General features: G+C 40.3%; 1 protein-coding gene across 9 annotated transcripts in view; it reads right to left on the reverse strand.

The window, feature by feature from the left end:
• Positions 1-26,978, reverse strand: part of MTUS1 (microtubule associated scaffold protein 1) — a 166,168-nt gene that overhangs the window by 106,810 nt on the left and 32,380 nt on the right. For all 9 annotated transcript variants that reach the window (XM_078069689.1, XM_078069697.1, XM_078069695.1 and 6 more), the window contains exon 2: positions 6,854-9,083. In XM_078069689.1, the coding sequence (XP_077925815.1) occupies positions 6,854-8,944 (2,091 nt within the window). In that variant the 5' untranslated portion in view covers positions 8,945-9,083. The remainder of the gene's footprint in view (positions 1-6,853; positions 9,084-26,978) is intronic.

Raw genomic sequence — 26,978 nt, forward strand, 5'->3', positions numbered from 1 at the left:
AAACAATGAACAGGTCAACCAAGAAATCAAAGAAGAAATAAATTACATGGAAACAAGTGAAAATAAAAACACAATGGTCCAAAATCTTTGAGATGCAGCAAAAGCTGTTCTAATAGGGAAGTTTACAGCAATACAGGCCTAGCTCAAGAAGCAAGAAAAATCTCAAACAACCCTAACAACCTAACCTTAAACCTGAAGGAGCTGGAAAAAGAACAACAAACAAAACCCCAAACCAGCAGAAGGAAGGAAATAAAGATTCGGGCATAAATAAATGATATAGAAACTAAAATATCCAATAGAACAGATCAATGAAACCAAGAGCTATTTCTTTAAAAAGATCAACCAAACTGATGAACCTCTAGACAGAGTCCCCAAAAAAGAGTGGCGTCAAATAAAATCACTAATGAAAGAGGAGAAATAACAACCAACACTACAGAAACACAAGAGACTATATGCCAATAAATTGTGAAAAATTATATGCCAATAAATCAGACAACCTACAAGAAATGGATACATTTCTAGAAACCTACCAAAACTGAAGCAGGAACTAGAAAATTTGAACAGACCAATGACCAGCAAAGAAATTGAGTCACTTATCAAAAAACTCCCAACACAGTCCAGGACCAGATGGCTTCACAGATGAATTCTACCAAACATTTAAAGACGAGTTAATACCTATTCTTCTCAAACTATTCCAAAAAAATAGAAGAGGAAGGAAAACTTCCAAATTCAATCTATGAGGCCAGCATTACCCTGATATCAAAACCAGATAAAGATACCACACACACACACACACACACACACACACACACACACAAAGAGAGAGAGAGAGAAAGAGAGAACTACAGGCCAATACCTCTGATGAATATAGATGCAAAAAGCCTCAACAAAATACTAGCAAACCAAATCCAATAATACATTAAAAAATCATTCACCACAATCAAGTGGGATTTATTGCTGGGATGCAAGGGTGGTTCAATATTCACAAATCAATCAACATGATACATTACATCAAGAAGACAAAAGGAAACAAGAGAAAGGATAAAAACTGTATTGTTTCTATAGATGCAGGGAAAGCTTTTGACAAAGTACAACATCCATTCGTGATAAAACACCATCAACAAAGTAGGTGTAGAGGGAATATACCTCAACATAATAAAGGCTATATATGAAAAACCTACAGCTAACATCATACTCAATGGGAAAAAAACAGAGCTTTTCCCCCTAAGGTCAGGAACAAGGCAAGGACGTCTACTCTCACCACTTCTATTTGACATAGTACTGGAAATCCTAGCCACAACAATCAGACAAGAAATAAAAGGCACCCAATTTGTAAGAAACAAGTAAAACTTTCACTCTTTTCAGATGACATGATAATATATATAAAAACTCTAAAGACTCCACCAAAGAACTACTAGAACTGATAAATGAATTTAATCAAGTTGCAGGATACAAAAATCAATGTACAGAAATCTGTTTCATTTCTATACAATAATGAAGCAGCAGAAACAGAAATTAAGAAAACAATCATGTTTACAATTGCACCAAAAATAATAAAATATCTAGGAATAAACCTAACCAAAAAGGGGAAAGACCTGTACTCTGGAAACTATAAAACTGACGAAAGAAATTGAAGATGACACAAAGAAAGGGAAAGACATTCCATGCTCATGGATTGGAAGAACAAATGTTGTTAAAATGTGTATACTACCCAAAACAGTGAAAAAATACCAATAGCAGGGCACCTGGGTGGCACAGTCAGTTAAGTGTTGGACTCTTGGTTTTGGCTCAGGTCATAATCTCAAGGTCATGGGATCGAGCCCCACACTGGGCTCCTCACTCAGCAAAGAGTCTGCTTGACATTCTCCCTCACCCTCTGCCCCACCCCCTGCTCATGCTTTCTCTCTCTCAAATAAATTTTTCTTTAAAAAAAAAAAAAAACAACACATACAACAGCATTTTTTTTTTTTTTTTTTACAAAACTAGAACAATTCTAAAATTTGTGTGGAACCACAAAAGACCCCAAATACCCAAAGCAATCCTGAAACAGAAAAACAAAACTGGAGGTATCATAGTTCCAGACTTCAAGTTATATTACAAGGCTGTAGTGATAAATACAGTACTGTACTGGCAAAAAATAGACACACTGAGATCAATAAAGAGCCCAGAAATAAACCCACAAATACATAATTAATATTTAACAAAGGAGGAAAGAATATTTCACCATACACAAAAATGAACTCAAAATGGATTAAAGACCTAGATGTGAGACATGAAAGCATAAGAAGCCTAGAAGAGGGCACAGGCAAAAAGGTCTCTGACATCAGCAGTAACAATATTTTTCTAGACATGTCTCTTAAGGCAAGGGAAATAAAAGCAAAAATAAACCATTGGGTCTACATCAAAATAAAAAGCTTCTGCACAGCAAAGGAAACAGCACAACTAAAAGGCAACCTACGGAATGGGAGAAGATATTTGCAAACGACATGTCCAATAATGGGTTAGTATCCAAAATATATCAAGAACTGATACAACTCAGCACCCAAAAAACAAATAATCCAACTAAAAAATGGGCAGAAGAAATGAACAGACATTCCCCAATAAACATCCAGATAGCCAACAGACCCATGCGAAGATGGGTCTCAACATCACTCATCATGAGGGAAATGCAAATCAAAACCACAATGAGATGTCACCTCACACCTGTCACAATGGCTAAAATCAACAACAGAAGAAATAACAAGTGTTGGCGAGGATGTGGAGAAAAAGGAACCCTTGTGCATGGTTGGCGGGAATGCAAACTGCTACAGCCACTATGGAAACAGCATGGAGGTTCCTCAAAAAAGTTAAAAATGGAAATACCCTATGATCCAGTAATTGTACTATTGGATATCTACCCCCAAAATACAAAAAACACTAATTTAAAGCGACAGATGCATCCCTATGCTTACCGCAGCACTATCTACAATAGCCAAATTGAGGCAGCCCAAGTGTCCATCAACAGATGAATGGATAAAGAAGTGGCATATATATACAATGGAATATTACTCAGCGATAAAAAGAATGAGATCTTGCCATTTGTAATGACATGGATGGAGCTAGAGAGTATAATGCTAAGTGAAAATAAGTCAGTGAGGGAAAGACAACTACCATATGATTTCATTCTATGTGGAAGAAACAAAACAAACAAGCAAAGGGGGAAAAAAAGAGAGAGACAGACATCCCCAAAAAACAGACTCTTGATTATGGAGAACAAATTGATGGTTACCAGAGGGGAGGTGGATGGGGGATGGGTGAAAGAGGTGATGGGGATGAGGAGTGCACTTATCATGATGAGCACTGAGTAATGCACAGAATTATTGAATCACTATACCGCACACCTGAAACTAATAAAACACGTGTATTAACTCTGCTGGAATTAAGATAGCTTAAAGTGTTTACAGGGTTACTTAAAAAAATAATAATAAGGCAATATCCTAAGAGAACTACACCAAATTGGCCAGAAAAAAGCCTGTGATTATACACAAACTACAAAATCTTCTACCTCTACCACAAAGCTGGCTAAGGTTATCCCTTAGAGAAAACCTTTTAAAAGGTAAAACACATTTTTGTTAAAGATTTACTTTTGCAAGCTGGTTAAATCAGATTTACTCTGCCTTTCAAGCCAACATTCTGCAAAATTTTGAAAGCCTGTGGTGTATGAAGCAGAAAGGGCCAGGATTCCAGTCAGGAGCCCGTGGTTTGAGTCTGTTTTCCTACTTACCAGCTGTGTGTGTTTTAAGTAGCCTTTCTGAAGCCTTTAAATGTGGCTAACAACTGGCCCACTGTTGTTGGAAAGAGTGACTGACAATGTATACAGCACCGGAATATTACAGGGAAAACGTAATGACATATATACACAAAACCTGAGCACAGTGATCCAGAGCAGGAATCAAGAAAGGATCAATTCCTTCCCTTTCAGGTGATTCACTGCCCCTTTAGCTAATACACTATCCCACTTAAAGAACCTCTGTAATAGGTAGCTATACTCAACTTGTATCAAATTAAAATCAAAATCCTTCCTCCAAATAAGAAACTTTCTGAAGTTTTGGATAAACCCTGACTAAACAACAGTGAGATTGTGGGCAACTTAATAATTCAGTAAACTCAGGGGCACCTGGGTAGCTCAGTTGCTTAAGTGTCCGATTCTCGATATTGGCTCAGGTCATGAATGGAGATCGAGCCCCGCGTCGGGCTGCATGCTCCACAGGGAGTCTCCTTGAGATTCTCTCTCTCTTCCTCTCCCTATGACCCTCCCCCCACTCATGTGTGCACATGCTCTCGCTCTAAAATAAATAAATCTTTAAAAAAAAAAAGGGGGGGGGACGCCTAGGTGGCTCAGGTCATGATCCCAGGGTCCTGGGATCGAGCCCCGCATCGGGCTCCCTGCTCCGCGGGAGGCCTGCTTCTCCCTCTCCCACTCCCCCTGCTTGTGTTCCCTCTCTGGCTGTCTCTGTCAAATAAATAAAATCTTAAAAAAAAAAAAAAAAAAAAAGAATTCTGTAAACTCAAGGCCTAATTTAGCCCCAGACCAACAGGGCACAATGAAAATTAACATCCTTCCAGCACTGTCTCATCAAAGATCGAGGGCAGATTTAGAACCTTTGGGTACTGCTTAAGTGACCAAGAAATGGGAGTTTGAATCAGCACGAAGCAATGTTTACTCATTCAGCTCTCTGCAGAGCCGTGGCCTGTGATGGTTTGCCCTGTCCCTTCCCCAAGATAACATGAAAATGTGTAAGAGGTGATGGGACGCCTGGGTGGCTCAGTCGGTTAAGCACCTGCCTTCGGCTCATATCATGATCCCGGGATCCTGGGATTGAGTCCCGCATGGGGCTCCCTGCTCAGCGGGGAGCTTGCTTCTCCCTCTCCCTCTGTCTGCTGCTCCCCCTACTTGTGCACTAGCTCGCGTGTTCTGACAGATCCATAAAATCTTTAAAAAAAAAAAAAATGTGTAAGAGGTGAACCAGTGCTATTGGAGGGAACTGCATTTAAGACATGGGTAAAGAATGAGGGTGTTTTTTTTTTTTTAAAAAACCATTTGATTAGTGTCTTGCTGAAAATATGGGAATCCTACGCAAGATTCCAGAAATGAAAAGCGCTTCTTCCCCAAGATATCCTGGGATCCATTTCAACCTGATGATTCTATCACCTGGCTCCAACAGGAGCCTGAAAAACAGCTTTATGTCTCATGTGTATAGATCGAAAGCCTAAGATTTACTCAACGCACACAAAAACTTTTAATTTCAAAGTTATACAGCCAATTTATATGTATGGCAAATGTTTTTTAGAGAAACCTTATGCTCGTTTTTTCTGGCCGTTAGATGTCAATACATGACAAAAGCCTCCCCTAAATCAAGGAGGAATACATGTATTGTTTTTATGTATATCTATAAACACCAAACTAAGAATGTTGATTAGAATTACCAGAGGTTATAATTTCACTTGGCAAAATATCAAATTATAAATGATATAAAACAAGTTCCCGACATTTGACTTGAAAAGAACTTAAAAATAAAAATCGGAGTTTTGAAATAGGCAATGGCATTAGTTTAGACATCACTGTGTGGGTACCATTGTTCCCCCAAAAAAGTTAGAAAAGCCAAAACATCTCTAAACCCATACAGCTCAGGAATATCCAGTGTTTCCTAAGTTATCTCCTAAAAAGGACCTGACAATTGCCTCACACACCCTCAAAACACTTCTAAAACAGCCCTTCAACACTTTACTCCACCTTACGTGCTTCTTTCCTCTCAGACATGAGCCCTCCACAGAGAACGCAGAGGTCTCACATCTGCCTTCCAACCTGGCACCCAGCTCCATTCCTGGCCCAGAGGACGGAAGCCCAAGGAAAGCCTACGTGGGGCCAGAAGTCAAAATGTTAAGTCCCTACTGTGAAAATCAGTGCTAAGGACAAGTACACAAAGCCCCAGAATGGTCTGACCAACATTTTTAAAACTCAGAAAACTAGTTTCTTCATGCTGTTGACAAAAATATAGGTATGTTTAAAGAAAAACAATCTTTAAACCGCATGTGAATTTTTTGCTTAAATGGAACTATCTAGTCTCCTCCTCCCCCCTACACACACACACACACACACACACACCCCAAATATGTGACAGGTGCTATAGACAACAGACTGCTTTTTCACTGTACATGAATAAAAGGGGTTTGTTTATTTTAACCTATCAGGAATCAATAGGTTAGGGCTACAAGAGACCTCAGACTTCTACTAGTCTAACCCTTTCACCTCTGGGTGTCAAAGACTATTTGACCAAATGCACATTGGCTGATCAGAGGCAGAATCTCCAACCCCCCCTTTACATAGGCGAGGGCTCCACTTCCCAGAGCAGCTTCCTCCAGAAGAGACCAGGAGTTATTTTTATGTTGATACTGTTTACTAGCTCTCTCCAGCCCTGCCATTTCTTAAATGTGGCCCAACACATTTTAAAGTTCATAAACAAACCTTTCTCTTTTTCGTAAGTGTAAAATATAAGCAGATGTTTAACTTCAAATAACTAATTATACCACAATATTAAAGTAACTCGTTCTTTCACCTTATTAAAAGGAATGTTGGTATGCAATACAAAATACTGTATTTTTTCCCCATATGCAGTTTTCCTATATTGTAACCAATTAACACTCTAAAGTGTGCAACTTACAAGACAAAGAATAACTGAATAATATATTAACACCTGAAAGCAAATTTGCACAGCTAGGTCTGCAATATTATTGACTATTTGTGTTAATCAATGGCTAGTACATCTCTCAGGTTCCTCCACCCTTCACCGAAGCAAGGAAAAATCTCACTTACCAAAAACAGAGAACCATATTCAAAGGTCTCATTCATAATTTCCTTCTTTAGCTCTTGTTTTTCCATAGGTGTCCCATTTTCTTTTTCACCCTTCTTTTCGGGGCTAATCCTATCGATGGTGGAACCATATGTTATTTCCAAACATCCTGTGCTTTCCATTTTAACAGGGAGTATGTCTTTGATCTTCTGAAAAAAGGTAGCCACGGACCCAGTCTCACATGCTGAATTAGAACTTGCTTTGTCAACATCTTCCTGATTCGATTTCATGGCAGATGTTGTTCTTGGAACCTTGTGTGAAGCATTTTTAGAATGAGTTGTAACATGCACAGCCTGGCTGGTAATGAGTTTATTAAATTGCTGCTTATGCATCTTGTTAATTAGGATTTCTGCTTTTGTATCTGCATTCAAGTCAGACCTTGGTGTTTTGCTCAAAGCTGTCAACTGTCTTGAGGAAGACCCTGATGAGGGTGATGAGGCACTGCTTAACTGAGGTCTGGGTGTGACCTTTGATAAAGCAGGGTCTTTGGACTGCAATACTGGTCTAGACATAACTTTTGCTTTGACATTCTTGAAGTTTGGTCTTGGGTAGCTTATAATTTCGGTTTTTCTAACTTTGCTGCCTACAGGGGTATTCATTTTAGTTGTCAGTTTTCCTAGATTAGGTTTAGACATGTTCATAGGTGCCCCCTTCAAGTTTGGTAAATTTCGAAGCTCTCGATGACTCTTCTCCACTTTACTACATTTCTTGGTCCCTTCAATAGGTGAAATAGAAAAGGTTGCATTTGGGGAATCTAGGACTGGCGTTGACATGCAAACTGGGTTATTTGTGCTAATGACCATATCATTTGCATCCCAACTCAGTTCAACTGATGAAGCCATCTTTTGTCCTGGTGGGCTACTCAGTATCAATTCAGTGGTACGATTTTGGGTTTCTAAATCCTTTTCATTAAAGGCATTTGGTGTGTCTTCAGCCACAGTGACTTCGTGTTCTGGGTTCAGCACTTGGGCTTCATTTTTATCAAAAGCTGGCCCCAGTAAAGGGCATTCATCATCTATAAGACAATAGGACACTGTTTCTCTTAGATTTTGGCCCATTTTCTCTTGCCCATATGAGCTCTGTGAATGTGTCTCACTATTCGGTTCATCTTTAGATAAACAAAAGAACTCTTGTAATACAGACCCATTGGGAACATCCATGCCCTCAGAAACTGGCGTATGAGCTTGTATCTCTTTTTGTCCAACCAGTTTTTGCTGTGACCCATCTGTGTAGTCACTGGTGACCTGTCCTGAAGAATATGGACACTGAATGCCAGTATCTGGAACAACAACATCAGTTTGCATCACATCAGAAAATGCTGTGTAAGTTGTGTCTTGAGCCTCTGCTTCTGTGGCTTGTGGGTTTTCAAAGCTGTCTTGATCATAATTTGTTTCTCTCACGTGTATGTTATCAGAATGTGAAGATGTATGAATGGAACAGGATAAAGATGGATTTCCACCCCTCGTGCCGGTTGGCTGCCGATTTCCAGAGGTATGCAGAGACTGACTCTTTTCAATGGCATGATGGGTTATAAAGGTGCAGTTAACATGATCCACTGTCATGTCAAATGTTTGGTTTAGCTCCAAGGCGGTAGGATAGTCTGTAGAGTGCAAATCATCGTTGTTGGATTTCCACACAAAAGGCAGAGATGTCTCAGTACTCTGGTCCTGAAATGATTCTAGGGAATGACATTTGTTAGGCAGGTACTTGGACTCCTCTGTATTTAGAACATGTGCACAAGACTGAAATGTGGAATCTTTACGGATATCGAACACCTCCTTACCAATCAACTCATTTGAAGACTTCTGCTGATCAAGTACTTCCACACACCGAGGGGTTGAAGCAAGATTTTCATCAATGTCCACAGCAGAGTTGGTTTCATAATCAACCACCATTTCATCTGGCTTGGCAGAATTCCAATTCACATTATTGGTTGAAGAGTTTTGTGTGTGTGGTGATTTTTGGTTGTATGCATATGTGTTTCCATTTTTATCACTGATAAATAAGGATTGCAGTTCATCTTCTGTCTTCTCATCTGAATTATCATCATTCATCCTGAATCTTAACTTTAAAACTCTGCCATTTTATTTCTTCTTTAAATCCTTTCAAATGAGAGGAAAGGAAAAACTGTCCAAGTTTTAGCACAGTTGAAAGTTTCTAAGATGCTTTGAAGTTGTAATGATTGGTTGTTCCCTGGAAGAAATAAAATGATCAATTCAAGTAAGTATTAAAATTAGTAAGTCACTGCTTGATTCATTTCAATCACTTTATTTTTGTATTTGGAACATACACCTGTGGATAGGAGTAAAGATATCCTTAGCTCAAGTAACACCTCCTTTCAAAGATGCTTTTTCATTTAAGGGAATGGGACAGAAGACAGAGACACTGCTAAAATTGCCCCTGTGACTGACTTCACAGCTGAGATACCGCCTCCATATTCCCATTGATTCTTATTTGTCAGACGAGGGAAGGAAGCTCAATCTAACAACAGCCTTCCCTTCTTGTTGGTTAACCATTGGTGCTAATTTGCTGAGGACAGTCCCAATTTATGCCTGTTGTCCCAACATAATTAGTAATAAGGCCTTTTCATATTCAGAAGGGTCCCTTATCGTTTCCATGGAGAGTGATTACTAGACAGACCTGTCAAACACAACAAATGAGCTGAAGATCAATCAAGATGTAGGGAAAAGAGAAATGCCAATGCCGTTTTCATTCTCTTTCTCGAACGTATTTCAAAGTTGAAAAAAAAAAAAAAAGTTGATTCTTAATAGTTAAAGTGGTACTCTATTGGAAGTCCCTAAAAATGTTAAACTGCATGACACAGGATTTCTACTCTCAAGTACCTACTAAAGAGAAATGAAAACATATGCCCACACAAACACTTGTACAAAGGTACATGATTAATAGAAGCATTAGTCATAATAGCCAAATAGAAGTCAATGTCAATTAACTGGCAAATAAGTAACAACATGTACACCCATACAACAGAATTAACAATCAGCAAAAGAAAAAAGATGGAGTATTGAGACATCTACAACCTGGATACAGTGTTACAACTTAAAAATATTATACTAAGTGAAAAAAGCCAGTCATCGAAGACATCCTATTATGCATTATATTTACATGAAATGTCCAGAATAGGCAAATCTATAGAGACAAAGTAGATTAGTGATTCTCTGGAGCTGAGAAAGGGTATGAGGGAAGAGAATGAACAGTGATGGCTAATTAGGATGGTGTTTCTTTTGAGAGTCATGAAAATGTTCTAAAGATTATGGTAATGCTTGCACAATACTACAAATATACTACTGAATTGTACACTTAAAAAACATCACTGAAAACAACCCATTAAAGCTTTCAAATCCAATGATTTTTGCAAATAACTAAGAGTTGATTATGCTTTTGGTCAGACTGAAGTGCTTAAAAAGGGGCCGATGCTCAAGAGAGGACTGCAAATAAGTCACAGACATACGTTCACTTGAACTGAATTTCTAATCCTGGTATTAAATGTCAATCAGAGGTCACTGTTCTGTCCTAAAGAAATAAAACATGCATGAGGGGGGGAAATGGCATTCTGTAACCTGTAAATTTGTGAATTAAGAGATCTCATTTTTCCATTTTGTAATCCTCTCTCTGTAATGAAACTTCAGTAACCTAAATACACAGAAGAATAGGAACCATGGAAGAACTGAAAGGATCTGTATCTTCACTAACAGTGTTCTGTGTGTTTCTGGCCATGCATCCTGAAACCAGCCTTTACTGAGGGGAGGCAAAGGCTGCAATGTTCAGCTCAATAGCATGCATATGTGCATATACACATGTGTGCATATACACACACACTCAAAAGGAGACTGAATCCTAAAACAAGGCTGTATGATTTATATACTGATGGATAATATCAGTTACTTATTGTTTTTCCACCGTAGTTGTTTTTTTTAAGATTTTATTTGAGAGAGAGAGAGAGAGAGGGAAAGAGGGAGAGAGAGCCTGATTGGGGCTCGATCCCAGGACCCTGGGATCACGACCTGAGCCAAAGGCAGACGCTTAACCAACTGAGCCACCCAGGCGCCCCTTCCACCATAGCTCTTAAGTGAATAAACAAATCACTGAAGTAATAGTTGTGTGGCTACCACCTTAATAAAAGTTTTTCTGAGATACAATTTTTTTTTATTCCTGGGGTATAAAATATGCTCAAGCTAAATACGGAAATCAGTAAGTATATTTATTCATTTTTTAGACTTACATGTGTGAAATACAATTTCAAAAAGCAGTAAATATGTTACATTTGTCTGTTTCCATGAAAGTCAATACTCATTTAAGAGATTCTGGTATAAAAAGATATGAGCACTGTAAACAGAAGCTTTTAATGGAAATCATAGAAGTCATTTGTCTACATAAACAGTCATTAGATTCAGTTAAGGAGTTTTACTACCTGAGCTCCTTCTTCCAAAGTACATAAAAAATTATTTAAAAATAAACAACAAAAAAAACTGATAAAAACGGAATAAATGGTTCATATGTCAAGGCATTTCAAGTTATTTTTACAATAAACAAATAGGGGGCGCCTGGGTGGCTCAGTCGTTGAGTGTCTGCCTTCGGCTCTGGTCATGATCCTGGGGTTCTGGGATTGAGTCCCACATTGGGCTCCCTGGTCGGCCGGGAGCCTGCTTCTCCCTCTCCCACTCCCCCTGCTTGTGTTCCCTCTCTCGCTGTGTCTCGCTCTGTCAAATAAATAAATAAAATCTTTAAAAAAAAATAAGTAAAATAAAATAAATGAACAGAATACAAATGTTTAATGGGATACGGACATTCTACATTTAGTTTTTTTACAGTTTTTCTCCTTCATAAATAACACTCAACATTTTTGCAATCTTTGACTACCTGTGATTATTTCCTTTGGAAAAACTTCCTAGAAATACAAGCATTACCAAGCCAAAGAAATTATTTTTTTAAGGCTCTTGATCTAGTTTGCCAAATTGTTAGGTGAAAGGGGAGGGGGGGAGGATTCTTTATAATATATATACACATTAATATATGCACATAATAAATATATGACCTGAGTTTTTTACTTTTAAAGTTCATGTATTTTATTCAGCATTTTCCCCAAGTATTTTTCCAGGTCATTATAGTATAAAAACATTTCTAATAGTTGTGAAATTCCACTAAAGTTTTTTTTTTTTTTAAAGATTTTATTTATTTATTTGAGAGAGCGAGAATGAGAGAGAGAGAGAGAGAGTACATGAGAGGGGGGAGGGTCAGAGGGAGAAGCAGGCTCCTCGCTGAGCAGGGAGCCCTATGCGGGACTCGATCCCAGAACTCCGGGATCATGACCTGAGCCGAAGGCAGTCGCTTAACCAACTGAGCCACTCAGGCGCCCAAATTCAACTAAAGTTTAAGTGTTTTAGATTTACAAGCCAGTAGTTTACGAAGAGTAATGAAAATGTAAAGAACCCATCAACCACTCCAACTTTCACATGACTGCTTAGTATACTTGGGCTTACGATTTTTTTGTTTAATTCACAAAGAACAACCAAACCAGGTGAGCAAAGCTATTAAAAAATATATATATACCACCAAAAAAATGCAATGAGAAGAAGTACTCCAGCAAAGTTTTGATAGGAAATAAATTTACAGAAGTGTTTTCTACCTTAGTAGCTAAGAGTAAAGAATTTGTGGTACAAAGATTTGGATACTAAAAAACTCTTAAGATTATCAGTTCCAGAAATAGTTGGAAGATCAACATTCACCAAAGAAAACAACAGCTTCAAGTCATCACTATGAAGATAAAGCCGTGGTCAGGAAAGGGTTGACCAGGATTCCCTCAGGAACTTTGTCAAAAAAGTTGAAAGTCAGCCATTTTGTCTGATGGCCAATTTCATTCCTCTCCCACTTAAAGAATAGTACCTAAGTTTCTACTACATACTGGACTCATATTCTTTGATAATCTCACCCTAGCCATGAAGTAACGTCTTTGTATTTCTATAATTGCAATATCATTTGTGACACCTTCAAAGTTACTATTTGGGCAATGTTTTTTATTAAAGCAAAATCAAAAGTTTGAAAAAAGAAAAAAGGCAAGAAAGTTGGAATAAATCATTCTCACCTAAAGAGTTAATTTCTCAAGTTATCTTTTAGCAGCATTATCTACCAGAACAAAGTAGAATGATCAAGTTTCCTTTTTAAGAATGCCATTTGGGAAGATGAAGAGATCTTCTTCAGGGAACATTTTGGAGGAGAGAGAACAAATTCCCTACTTACTAAGATTTGAGAATATGATAGACTAGCTCCTCTTGAATAGAAAGGTTACCAAAATATACATTTTTACAATGATTTGCAAGGTTAAAAATTAATCTGTACCAAAAGAAATGGTCATTGAAAAGAACTACTAGTGTAAGATTTGAGCTATTTCAACACTTTTGGAAAAAATAAGATTACTTTCTAAATTTTAGCTTAAGAAGAATGATTGTTTATTCTCCAAAGGTAGAAATTCCATCAGTTATTACACTGAACAGACATATCTAAAAAGATAAATCATTATATAAATTAAGTCCTTATGACAGAATCGAATTCACTGTCATTATATTAATACTGGAAAATATTTTAAAGTTCTAATTCAAACATCCTCATTTTACAAGTGAGAAAACCAACTGTAAGACAAACTACATGACTTGGCCAAACTGGTTGCTAGAACATTACTACTAGGTTATAAAATAGTTGTGTGCCTTATTCACCGACTGAACTATAAACTCAGTAGAGGCATCAGTAGGTATCTTTTACATCTTCCTGTTACCTATAATGCTAACTCAGCAATTTGAACTTAGTACAGATAAACTTTCTACCTCATACGGTAGTTATGAAATAAAGGTTTCCAGAAGTCACATGTGAAAACTAGTTTCAGTACTTTATAGCCATAAGAAAACTTTAATTTTACTCCTTATTTGTGTCTACATATGGCAAACCAGTCGTAAGATTTGAATACAAACACAGCTATAATTTACAGCTTTCAAATCACAGAACCATATCAATTCTTAGCTTTCAAATCATGGAATCATACCAGTTCTTAAAGTTTTTATGAAATCACAAATCATAGCACTAAAACTCTCTAGGCTTCAAAACCCAGAGTATACCTGGTCTTGAACTTATTTTAAAACAGAAAAGATGACATATGTACAGTATCTGAGCTACCAATTTTATTTTATTCTTAAGTGAAAAATACAGACGAACAAAAAATCATCAGCATGTGTTATTGACATATTCATAAAACTCTCCCTTCTGTTCCAACTGTTCAAGGTGCTAAAAGTTTTACCCCTAAGCCTCATCATAGTACCATTTTCCAGTTTACGTTTGAATTCTTAAGTTAGCTCCTGCAACCTACCTTTTGACAATTCAGCCTCCTCCAGCAGAGTTTAGTAAAGCACATCTTACCCCTCAGAACCAAGAACAAGCATACCAAGTAGTCAGTTTCCTAAGAGCATAAGGACTGCCAGCGAAGCCATTTAAACAGGAGGATAGCTAGCGTTGGTTTAATGGATTTCAAAACAAAGGCTATGGAAGTGTCACAACGGAGTTGGACGTTACATACAAATGGACCTTTTGTGAAGAAATGCAGATCCATTCACAGTAGGTCTGGGTTGGGGCTTGAGATTCTGCATGTCTCTCCATCTCCTTGGTGATGCTGAAGCTCTTAGTCCATGGACCACCCTTGGAGCCACAAAGATGTAGCAGAGAGCTTTGAGAAAAGAATGCCTGTCTAGTCAAGCTGATCAATACAATTCATGGACTGTCCAAGCCAGCAACTTCCACAACCAACTGTAAAACTTGTTATCCTAACTAGGGATAGACTTCCCTTACCTCTGAACCCTATTGTAGACTTTGTCCTTTCCTCTCTGAGAGTGAATATTCCCATCTATAGAGAATTGGAAAGTTTTACAGTCATGGAGAATGTTGCTTCTAAATCCACATGTGGAGGGCGCCTGGGTGGCTCAGTCGTTAAGCGTCTGCCTTCGGCTCAGGTCATGATCCCAGGGTCCTGGGATCGAGTCCCACATCGGGCTCCCTGCTCAGCGGGAAGCCTGCTTCTCCCTCTCCCACTCCCCCTGCTTGTGTTCCCTCTCTAGCTGTCTCTCTGTTGAAAAATAAAATCTTTAAAATAAATAAATAAATAAAAGATTAAATCCACATGTGGAGGGAGTTCAGTTAGTGTAATGTTCCTGCCCTGTTCTGTCCTTTCACTCACTCCACCCAGGAGAAATAAAGTGATTAATGGGTTCTGTAAATCTGGGAAGAACTAGCTGGGCAAGGACTGGGGTAAGGTAAGTGGCACTTAATTTAAGACAATCAGTAACAGTGCCCCTTCGAGCCATACTGGAGCCTGAGGCAAAGGGAAAAGTCAGGAATACCAACCCTATCTTGTCAGTTGTTATATATATATATACATATAAAATACATTATATGTAATACATTATATGTAATACATTATCTATATTTTTTGTTCATTATAATATATATATTTGTTCAATGGCTCATAACCAGAAAGAGGAAAAAAAGGCACGAATACTCATAATGGTTAACGGCCAATGCGGAACATGTGCTGACCCCGCCGGAGCACAGTCCTCCAGGCCCGAGCCCCGGTGAGCGAGGCATTTACCCTTCGGGTGTGGGACCGCAGGGGACGTCGACAGAATCATCCAGAAAGGACTGCGGTGGCTGCAGCAACCCAAAGAAGCATATGGGGTTTGGGGAAGTAGCTTTTCACAAACCATTTCAGGGAATATATTTTAACAACCAGTTCAGCCACTCCTAATAGCACTCTTGAAAAGGAATTATTTTTTTTTAAGATCTTTTATTTATTTGAGACAGAGCAAGAGCAAGCAGACAAGCGCACAAGTTTGAGGGGGGAGGAGAGGCAGAGGGAGAGGGAGAACAGACCCCCCAATGAGCAGGGAGCCCACACGGGGCTCGATCCCAGAACCCTGAGATCATGACCCGAGCCGAAGTCAGACACTTAACTGACTGAGCCACCCAGGCTCCCTGAAAAGGAGTTATTCTTTATTGGGCCCTCTCAAAACTGTAAATCTATTATACAAAGCAACAAACCATGAGAAATCAGCAAGGAGTAACATCTGCAGGAGCAAAACACTCGTAGAGTAACCTGAGCTTCTGCCGTGAGCAAGGTAGCTGGCACTTCGGTTCAATCACAGGTCACGTTTTTCCATGCTGGAGGTTTGCAGCCTCTATCCTGCAACCAGCTCACTTTTTCAGTGAGGATGATGGTTTTAAATAGCACAGACGGGGCAAGAAACTTTAAGCTTAAGACCATACATCCTTTTGATCTGAGTAGGAAACTCCAGCTCAGGGCAACTCTGTCCGTTGGTAAGTGGCCGTTTCCATGGAAGGAGGACTGTGCAAGTCCATAACTGGAAGAAAACAAGGCCTGGGCTGCACATCTAAAATAAAGCCACGTGGCCCTTGGCACAAGCAAAGGCTTTTAGCAGTCAGCCTTTTCACGCAGGCCACATGGATATACCTTGAACTAACCCTGGCAGGTGGGGGCAGACAGCAGAAGCTTCACGTGAGCCCAGCGAGACAGCAGAGAGCCGGGCGGCAGGCACTAGGGAGAGACACACCCGCACTCCGGGCAACAACGTCTTTACAGGTCCTCGAGGACACTGGTGGTCAACACAGTATTTCTGGCTTTAAAACAGCAAAGCAGATTTCTGTGTGCCCTACAGAAAACTACAATGTTCCCAGCTTTCAGTTGTTAGTGATAGATCTGATAGGCAATGCTAGGCTAGGAAGTCACCCAAATTCCACTCTGTATTTGAGGACAAGAAGGTACTGGTGGGGGGAGCCTGGGTGGCTCAGTCGTTAAGCGTCTGCCTTCGGCTCAGGTCATGATCCCAGGGTCCTGGGATCGAGCCCCGCATCGGGCTCCCTGCTCAGCGGGAAGCCTGCTTCTCCCTCTCCCACTCCCCCCTGCTTGTGTTCCCTCTCTCACTGTGTCTCTGTCAAATAAATAAAATCTTTAAAAAAAAAAAAAAGGTACTAATGGATGGAGAAGCTGGAATCCACGTGGTCTTTCCAAGGACTCAAGAATCACAATACCGCACACGCGGGCGTGTGTGTACGCCCCTATACAACAAAGTGTCCCCAAGAAGCTCTTGATTGGATTGTTAAATATTAGAGATCAATCTTCCTCAGGAGTCGGGTTTCTTAGCTGTAAGTACATCCAGAGCAAGAGGCAGTAGAAGTAGCTCTTGGGGCAGAAACTGAAAATGGCTGCGGGTCCAAGAGTGAAAGGGGTGGCACAAGGCAGGGGCCCACGTGGCGTGGCACCGGCTCGGCGGTCTTCAGGAACACAATCAACCCCGTTCAAAGAATGTACTTTTTCCCTGCTTACTATTTCAGGGTTAGGGGATTGGGTTGTTTTCAAAATGTGCCTTGGGGGCAAAGGGAAGGGGAGAAGACTATTCTGTGATCACCTGTGTCCTCTTCACACACGGGGGGCCTGAGAACTAGCACAACCTCAGAGACTGCAAAAGGCAGCCCTTCCTGTGAAGCAGCCCAGACTATAGCTTCCAGAACAACAAACCACCACCCAGGCTTCAAGAATACTTTAGCCTGACAGGACCTGGTAAAGATATGCTTATTGGAATTTATTGTTTTTTTTACCTCGAAGTCTCCAGAAAGTCAGCTCAAGGAGGGCAGGCAGGATTTTTTTGTTGTTGTTGGGGGGGGGGGGGCGGGGAGAGGGTTATGCACCAAAATATCCCCAATGATTAGAAGAGTACCCAGAGTGGGTTTTCAATAAGCACTTGTTGAATTAATGAATGTATGAAAGGGATAAGAGAATTTTAGTTTGAATTTTTTTGTTTGTTTTTTAAGACAGAGAGAGTGTAGAGTGAATGAGAGAGAGAGCAAGCACACTAGCAGGGGGGGGGGAAGGGACCAAGGAAGTGGGAGAAGCAGACTCCCCACTGAGCAGGGAGCCCGATGCGGGGCTCGATCCCAGGACCCTGAGATCACGACCTGAGCCGAAGGCAGACGCTTAACCAACTGAGCCACCCAGGCGCCCTATTTTGAACTTTTAACTCCTTTGGATTTTGACGTATTTGGACTTGAACTTGCAAAGTTAAACATTCTACAATTAAACTTCTACTGTCACATTCCCAGGGAAAAATTATGTTCAAACTTAGGCATCACTATGTTCCTGGCACCTGTGTCACTGGATCTCACGACACACCTCTAAAAAGCTATGCAAGAAAACATGGCTGTAGATCATTCGAGACTGAAAAGAGGAAAGCAAACTTAAGCCCTGGGCACAGAGTGGCCTTGGAACTGATGTCATTAACCGCCAGAGCCTTCAGTCATTATCTCCACTGCCAGTGAGAAGTGCGAGAAGAGCACCCAAAGGGACCGTGGTTTCACTGGGAAGCAACCTCTTGAACAGGAGGCGCTGGTTAACCATGAGCCAACCTGCAAGCGGGATATGTGAAGAGAACAAGAAGTAGGGATGTTTCAGGTGAAGGCTTCTTCCCCCACACCTGATGCTTCTTTTAGTAGGGGAGTTCAGTATACCCTTCTTTGCTTCAATCTGACCTTTTTATCCTGCCCAAAGAAGTGCAGTAATGTATCTGAATAGAAAATTTGGGAAGAATAAACAGACCAAGCTTGGCTGAGCGCCACCCCCCCAACTGTCTTGTTGGGGAGAAGTCAGCCCATGGGGACCATGGGAGCACAGAAGCACTCTGCACCTCCAAGAGCAGCCCTGTGGTAACTAGGAGGACCAAATTCTGGGGTGTGCTGTTAAGGAGCTCCTTGATCTCTCACACCAAGCTATCACCTCCCAAATAGCCTTCAACAGAGATGACTTGATTGTGCAAAGGCCAGATACCTCACTCTGTCCTATTTCTCCAATGGGCCAGAACCTAGATTGAGAAGAGGGGTATTACTTATTAGACGGGTCAGTGAGTTTTACATAGTTTTATTTTTCTTTGATTCTTATCTTAAATCTACAACTTGTCTTTTTTTATTTTGGTAAAATCTGCATAAGATTATTTTTAATTGTACTTAATGCTATCTAATGGTACATTAACAATACTGGGCAATCACCATCCATCTCCAGAATTTTTCATGTGAGATGAAATTCTGTACCCATTAAACAATAACCTCCCATTCTCTCACCCCACCCCTACCCACCACCATTCTACCATTGTCTCTATGAATTTGACTACTCTTTAGAGGAATCATACAATTATTTTGTCCTTTTGTGACCATCTTTTCTCACTCAACATAAGGTTCATCTATGTTGTATCATGTGTCAGTATTTCCTTCCATTTTAAGGCTGAATAATATTTCATTGTATGTATATGCCACATTGTTTATCCATTCATGCATTGATGGATACTTAGATTACTTCCACCCCTTGGCTATTGTGAATAATGTTGCTATGAACATCAGTGGATGGTTATCGCCAAAACCCTGCTCACAATTCGTTTGGGTATATACCCAAAGTGGAATTACTAGACCATATGGTAATTTTATGTTTAATTTTTTGAGGAATCACAACTATTCTCCACAGCACCCGTACCACTGTACACCCCCACCGGCAATGCGAAGTTCCAATTTATTTACATCTACATCAACACTTGTTTTAATATAAGAGCCACCCTACTGTTTGTGATGTGGTATCTCCTGGTGGTTTTGACTTAAGTTTGCTTAAGGATTCCTGATGCTGAGCATCTTTTCAGGTACTTAATGGCCATTTTCGTATCTTCTTTAGAGAAATGTCTATTCAAGTCCTTTGCCCATTTTTTAATTAATCTTTGTTATTGTTATTATTTAGTCCACTTTGTAAAAGTCATGATTTAGGGGATTATTTTCCTCCTCTCTGGGAAGCAGGATGGACTTAAAATAGTACACTGGAGCAGAGATATTTTTCAACTCCTGTTATGGGTTGAACTGTTTCTCCCAGAAAGATATGTTGACATCCAACCCTCAGCACTTATGAATGTCACCTTTTTTTTGGAAAGAAGAGCTTCACTGATGTAATCAAGTTAAGATAAGGACATTGGGGCGGGCCCTAATCCAGTATGACTACAGTCCTTATAGAAAGAGAAGAAACAGAGGAATACCATGGGAAGACACACACACACCGGGCAGCTGGCCTCGTGAAGGCAGGGCAGAGACTGGAGTCATGCTGACAAGCCAGCAAATGTGAGGAAAAGGCGAAAAACATCCTCCCCTGGAAGCTTCAGAGGGAGCACAGCCCTGCAGACACCTCGATTTTGAGCTTCCAGTCTTCGGAACTGGGAGAACAAATCTCTGTTGTTTTACGCCACCCATTTTGTGGTGCTTTGTTACAAACTAGCACAACTCCCTTCATAGAAAATTAGTGCATTGTTCAAGTCCTTTTATGAGTTGGTTGTTTAGAATTCAGAACACAGTTTCCATTATTTAAAAAAAAAAAAAAAATTACACTTAAACAATTGTTCGGATCCCAGAGAGCCTCTACACGACATTTTAACCCACAATGGAACATGACTACTGCCCAGGAGTACTGCCATTTCCCCCAGAATTACAGCAACTACAGCCAGCATTGCATATGGGGCCCTAAAGGCCAGAAACCACATCTCCTCTGGCTGCAGCCATGGTCCCTAGTCAATCCTTTCTCCTCTAATGGGCTGAGTGAGCAGTAATTACTCTTCCCCAACCCCCTCAGAGAAGGTGATTTCTTGCTCTAGGTTGCCCGGATGGTGAGAAGATCTCCATCCTTGCTCCCCTCACCCACACCTGTATCCAGCTGCACAGGCAGTGACAAGAAAGATTAGATTCCCTCCAGAGGGGCGCCTGGGTGGCTCAGTTGGTTAAGCGACTGCCTTCGGCTCAGGTCATGATCCTGGAGTCCCGGGATCGAGTCCCGCATCGGGCTCCCTGCTCAGCAGGGAGTCTGCTTCTCCCTCTCCCGCTCCCCCCTCGTGTGCTCTCTCTCTCTCTCTCTCAAATAAATAAATAAAAATCTTTAAAAAACCAAAAAAACAAAACAAAAAAAAGATTCCCTCCAGAGCCCTCTCACTCTCACCACTTGTAAAGGCAGCCAAAGTTAAAACAGTCCTTCATTTCAAAGATAAGCATCAGTGGGGGGAAAAAAATGAGGTGAAAATCTTGGTAGAAATTCCGAAGTACCTTTACCTTGGGAGATGCCTACATGGGTAGCAACGAATAGTTCAAATGCCTAGCACTATTAGAAATTAATAGAGATTTACCTTTTTTTTATTATAAATATGATGCTAGTTTGGATCCTTAAATGCTAGAGGGGTGAAGATCTCGAAGCACCAACACTTACCCTCTACCCCTCAGGATAGGCGCAGAGCAAAATCCACCAGGAACTTCAATGGTTTAATGCAAATGCCCAGGGGTTTTGGCTGGGAGCCCTGCTCATACCCATGGTCAACCACAGAGTCAGGCTGATGGAGTCTTCATCTGAACAAAAACTTCCACCATCTCCAGACACTGGGAAAGGACCACAGCCAAGTGCCCACTCACTCAAAGCTCCTGCCAAGCCGTGACACATATTACTTGTGCTCACCATTCACCAAAGCAGGCCACAGGACAATACTCAATCTCAGCAAAGTCGGAAAGCACCATCCTACCACTTGCCCAGTGGTGGGCGAACTGAAAATATTTGTGCCAAGCATTAAGGTGGTATAAGAATTCCTTTCCACTATAGGTGGGAAAATCAGGAATGGGAAATCTCACTAAAATGAAGTCAGGAGGTTTTGGTAGGGGGAAATCTCATGCCCTACTGCCATAGATCCTACAGGAAGAGATGTACGTGACCTTGCATGCATGTACTACTCTACCACGCCAGCCAGAGGAAGAGTGGCTTTCCCCATTCCCGGGACAACAGGTCAGCCAAGGAGAAGCCACCACACTTTGAACACCCAGTTTCCTCTAATGGACTTTCATTCAGTTCTGAACAGCCTTCCCAACGGACCCCTTTTCTCCTTAAAAAAGTGGGTCTCTCCTTTGTTCCCTGGACTTGCCTACAGTTTTGACACAGCTTGTTTCTCCTGGATTGCAATTCTCTTTTATTCCCGAATAGACCCGTCTTTTGCTGGTAAAAATAACTGGCAGTTTCACTTTTAAGGTTAACATGGGGTAATTATGTCAATATTCGGTATATGGCACATCATACCAAAATAGGATCTTTGCTAAAATCTGCCTTGAGTGACACTACAGTTCCTCTGCCCAAACTATACCTCTTCAGCTGAAATCACTTATCAGGGATTCACAGTCTTCAGGGAAGAAAAAGGAAAAAAACATAAAAAGTAAGTGAAGGCTTCTATCTGTCACCAGTATCTGATTGCTTTCAAAATATAAGGTGATTGTAGTGACCAGTAATTGTGGGAGAGACTGGCTGGTCACCAAAATCCATTTCCTTTTTTTTTTTTTTTTGTCCCCCTGGCACACAGACAACGTTTTCCTACCTCTCCTGCAGGTAAATGCCATGTGTTCTAGCCAACAGAATGTAAGCAGACACTGTACCCCTTCTAGGCCTGGACCATAAAACTCACAGAGAACCCTCCCTAGGTTTTCCCTCCTTACGCAGCTGGACACAGGGGAACCAGGTAGAACCACAGGATCAAAGAAGCCTGGATCCCTGAATCACTGCTTGGAGGATTATTGTCCACCAATCAGAATTACCAATTCTGGACTCCAAGAGAACAAGAATTAAATTAGTATTTGAGCCTATTTTTTAAGAGGGTTTTTTTTGGGGGGGGGTGCGGGGAGGCAAGGGGGAGAAGCAAATTATATTTTTAAATAATACCGTAACTACCTTGAAAGAAAGGAGTAATCATTAAGAACTCCATCATCTTAGTCATCTCATTTTGGCAAAAGAAAAGATTCTTTAATCAGCACTTCCTAAATAGGAAAAAAACCGTAAGATCTACAAATTCTTGAGGATACAAAGAGTAGCTCATTCCATTTGCCCTGTCCTCTTATACTGAATGTCCAGACATACGGGCTAGTAACATCTAAAAACAGGAAAAAAGGTAATTTCTGTGTACTTGCACTGATACGGAAGAAAATTATACCCATCAAACAGTAATTCATAATGCATCTCCTACACACTGAAAAACCTCCTTGTTCCTTTTTTATTTTCTTAAATCCTCTTAAGTTTGCTTCTTCCAAGAAATCTTCATGTTAATCTAGCCCAAGGGTTGGCAAACTATTTTCAGGAAGGGCCCAACAGTAAGTATGTCAGGCTTTATGCTCCATACGGTCTCGGTTGCATTTATTCAACTCAGGGATTGTGGAAAAAAAGCTGCCCCAGACCATTAGTAAGCGAATGAGCATGGGCATGGCCCAATTAACAACTTAAACAAAACAAACCCAAAACAAAGCAAAACAAACACAGGCAGTGGGCCAGAATTGGCCCTCAGGCCACAGTATGCTGACCTTTGCTCTAGTCCCTTCTCTACTGCATCAGCGCAAGCAATCACCTGCATTATACCCTCATTTAAAAATATATTTCTTGGGCGCCTGGGTGGCTCAGTCGTTAAGCATCTGCCTTCAGCTCAGGTCATGATCCCAGGGTCCTGGGATCGAGTTCCGCATCGCACTCCCTGCTCCGCGGGAAGCCTGCTTCTCCCTCTCCCACTCCCCCTGCTTGTGTTCCTGCTCTCGCTATCTCTCTGTCAAATAAATAAAATCTTTAAAAATAAATAAATAAATAAATATTTCTATTTTTTTTTCTTGACTCAGCAAAGTGAATTAATGCAAAAACAGTGTAGTCTCAACTCTCTGGGTACAGTCAATATTGATCTTGATTAAGACACCCAATCCTAAAACCAGGTACCACAAGACTCCTAAATTGCCTAGTAACAAACATGAAAAATATCACTAAAAATTGGTTCCTGGTTTTCACAAATCCTCCCCATCAATTCTCAGAAGTTAACTATGTGATAAAATCATCATATAGTATTAGTAAAGAGATATTCGTGCTAGTATTTGTGAAAAAAAGCCTAATTCTGACTTTAGAGGCAATATGAGAAGAGTTTACACTAGGCGCCATTTTAGTGAATTTATTCAAGTTTGGTATAGATGTTCAAGACCATAAAACTGAAAGCATATTTTATTAGCAAAAACAAATTTTTTTTAGATTTTATTTACTTGTCAGAGAGAGACACACACACACACACAACCAGAGAGAGCAGGAGAGGGAGAAGTAGGCTCCCGCTGAGCAAGGAACCCGATGCAGGGCTCGATCCCAGGACCCTGGGATCATGACCTGAGCCGAAGGCAGACACTTAACTGACTGAGCCACCCAGGCATCCCAGCAAAAACAAATTTTATCAGTATCTGCAATTTTAAGGACAAGATCAGAAACTTGGCAACTGATGGGTGATTCAGTGTCCCCAGAGTACCACACGCAAGGACACCCAGTACGCAAGTAATCCCCTTCCTTGATTAGACACGGAAGAAATGTGAAAATGTATCAATCCCACCCATCTGAAGGCCACAAAGAGGCTCCATTCCTCCATTCAGCTTCCTTCTGCAGCTACAGCCTTCCTTGGGCTCCTGTGCCTCCAAATTCCTGTAACTTCTAATCTCATAGCAGCCCCTACAAGGTGCTTACCTATTATGCATCCTGCCCTTCTTCCCTGCTGACAGAAACCTGAGTTCATACAGGTGTCCACCCAGTCCATGTAATTTAGGGAAAAAATGCCACCCAGCTCAGGGGTACATTCTGACTGGTCTAAGCCAATCATGGAGGTCCTGATATTCCATCAGGTCCAGGAAAATCAGTCAACAGCTCGGGTCCTTAAGATTTATTATGTTTGCAAGAAGACGTTTTAATACTTCAGTTTAGAATTTCAATGGGTATAAATTTAACAATAAACATCAAAAGAGACTCCCACTTACACTCAAAGTTTCAACAAATTTTTTCATTTAAAACTCACCAACGGCTATGGAGGATTCAAATGCCAAACTTGACCTTGAGTATGATGGTAGTTTAGTGAGTGCAATGCACAGTCACACAAAAGTGATAACGTTATGATAAAATGTTATGAACAAAATAGCACTTCCAAACAGTTTCATTCTGTAACAAAAAATGGACAGTAATACCTTTCCCTATACTTCCTAAAACAGGAAGGTCCTCTTTCCACTTTTTGCCACAAGGTTAAAACAATATGCTGCAAGCATACTTATGCTTCCTAATTTTAAGTCATTATAATAAATTCAAATATTTGTATTCTTGCATTAAAAAAACTAAGAAACAAAAAGAATTCAATAGTATATGACACTTTAACCACAAACCTCAATATTTGAAACCAGGAATGACTTACAGAGAGGTCAAACAAGGTCACAGAGAACATACCACAGGATGCAAGGCAGAACACCCCACAGAACCCCAGAATGACCCAGGAATTGGACACGTGAACAACAGAAGGTGGAGAGAAATAGGGCCTCTACAGGGAGATCGCCTGTAACTCTAAGGATCCACTGGACATCCCGTCCCCCCCAGGTACCTACCAATACCCTGTATATTTAGACAACTACCCCCCACTCGGTAAACAGCTATATAATCTCAGAAGAAACTGATTAGATGTCCCAACTTTAGAGCTACTAGATCTAGGGGAGGCTGAGAGCAAGGCACGGGGGTGCATACAGGGAAATGTAATGAAATTCTTCTGCATACTGAATTGTGCGCCATTCCACAATAAGCTTATAATCAGGCTGATAGCCAGGCAAAATAGAAGAGGATCGTTCTTGGCAGAAACAAAATTGAGTCCAGAGAACTCAATCTTAAAAAGGAAGCCAAGCATCAACCTAATATTTGAGGACATTCTTTGATATGAAAGAAAACAAGAAAAAAAATTCTCAGAGAAAATTGAGGCAGGCAAGGAAGAGGATCACTACTATCTCGAAAAAAATTTATCATATTCATGCAAAAGCAGGATGTTTTAAGTAATATAAGAAGAGAATAAGAATGCTCAGAAATTCACATGAAAGCTGTAATTAAAAATTTTTAAAAGACATAGTTTAAGAATTTATGCAAAAGACACACACACCCAAAGAGTACAAAAGGAAAAGGGCTTTCTTTTCTTCTTTTTTTAATTAAGGGTTCATCCAAGAGATCCAGCATTCAACTGATACTGTTAACCGAACAAGGAAAAAAAAAAATTCGTGGTAAGAAATAACCAAAGAAGTAATCCAAGAATTCTTCCTGGAGCTAAGGACAAAGTCTCCAAAATAAAGAGGTGCACTGTTTGTTCTACACAATAAATGAACAAGATCTGACCACAGTGTATCACTGTGATATTTTAGAATAGCTAGATTATAACAACTAATAGCAGCCAATATGAATCTTACGCACAAAAAGCTTTTCTAAGTGCTTTACATGAATTCTCATATAATCCACAAACAACTGTTCAGAGTGATACAGTGCTTTTATCTTCATTGTACGCATGAGAACCTGAGGCATAAGAGTTTGATAATTTGCCATAGTTACGTAGCTAGGAAGTGACAAAGCTAAGCAGTCTGGTCTTGTACTCATCTTTTAACAACTATGCTGAAAAACATTCCAGAGGCCAAAAAAAAAAGGACACACAGAAGACCAGATATCAGAATGACAAACTTTGCTACAATTCTGAAAGCTAGAAGACGGAGCATTATCTTCAAATTTCTGAGAGAAACAGGGTTTTCAGACTGGAATTCCAATCCTGCCAAACCATGTATCAGATAGGAGTGTTGATAAAGGGATTTTTCAGGCAAAGAAAGCCTCAGTCTTAGCTCTTTCATGCTTTCTCAGGAATTTAAGAATGAAAGCCACCAGAATAAGGAATTAAGCCAGGTCTGAGTGTCATCCAGGAAACAGGAATTAAACCAGGTATGAGTGTCATCCAGGAAATAGGAATTAAACCAGGTATGAGTGTCATCCAGGAAACAGGAATTAAACCAGGTATGAGTGTCATCCAAGAGGACCAAGGAAAAAGGAATCCCCCGGCAACACCTGGGTGACCCCGTGTCCTACACCTGGATGGCAAACAGCCCGTTTGGCAGCAGGAAGTCAGAGGTCCAATA

This window comes from Halichoerus grypus, chromosome 3, assembly GCF_964656455.1.
Source record: "Halichoerus grypus chromosome 3, mHalGry1.hap1.1, whole genome shotgun sequence".
NCBI lineage: Eukaryota > Metazoa > Chordata > Mammalia > Carnivora > Phocidae > Halichoerus > Halichoerus grypus.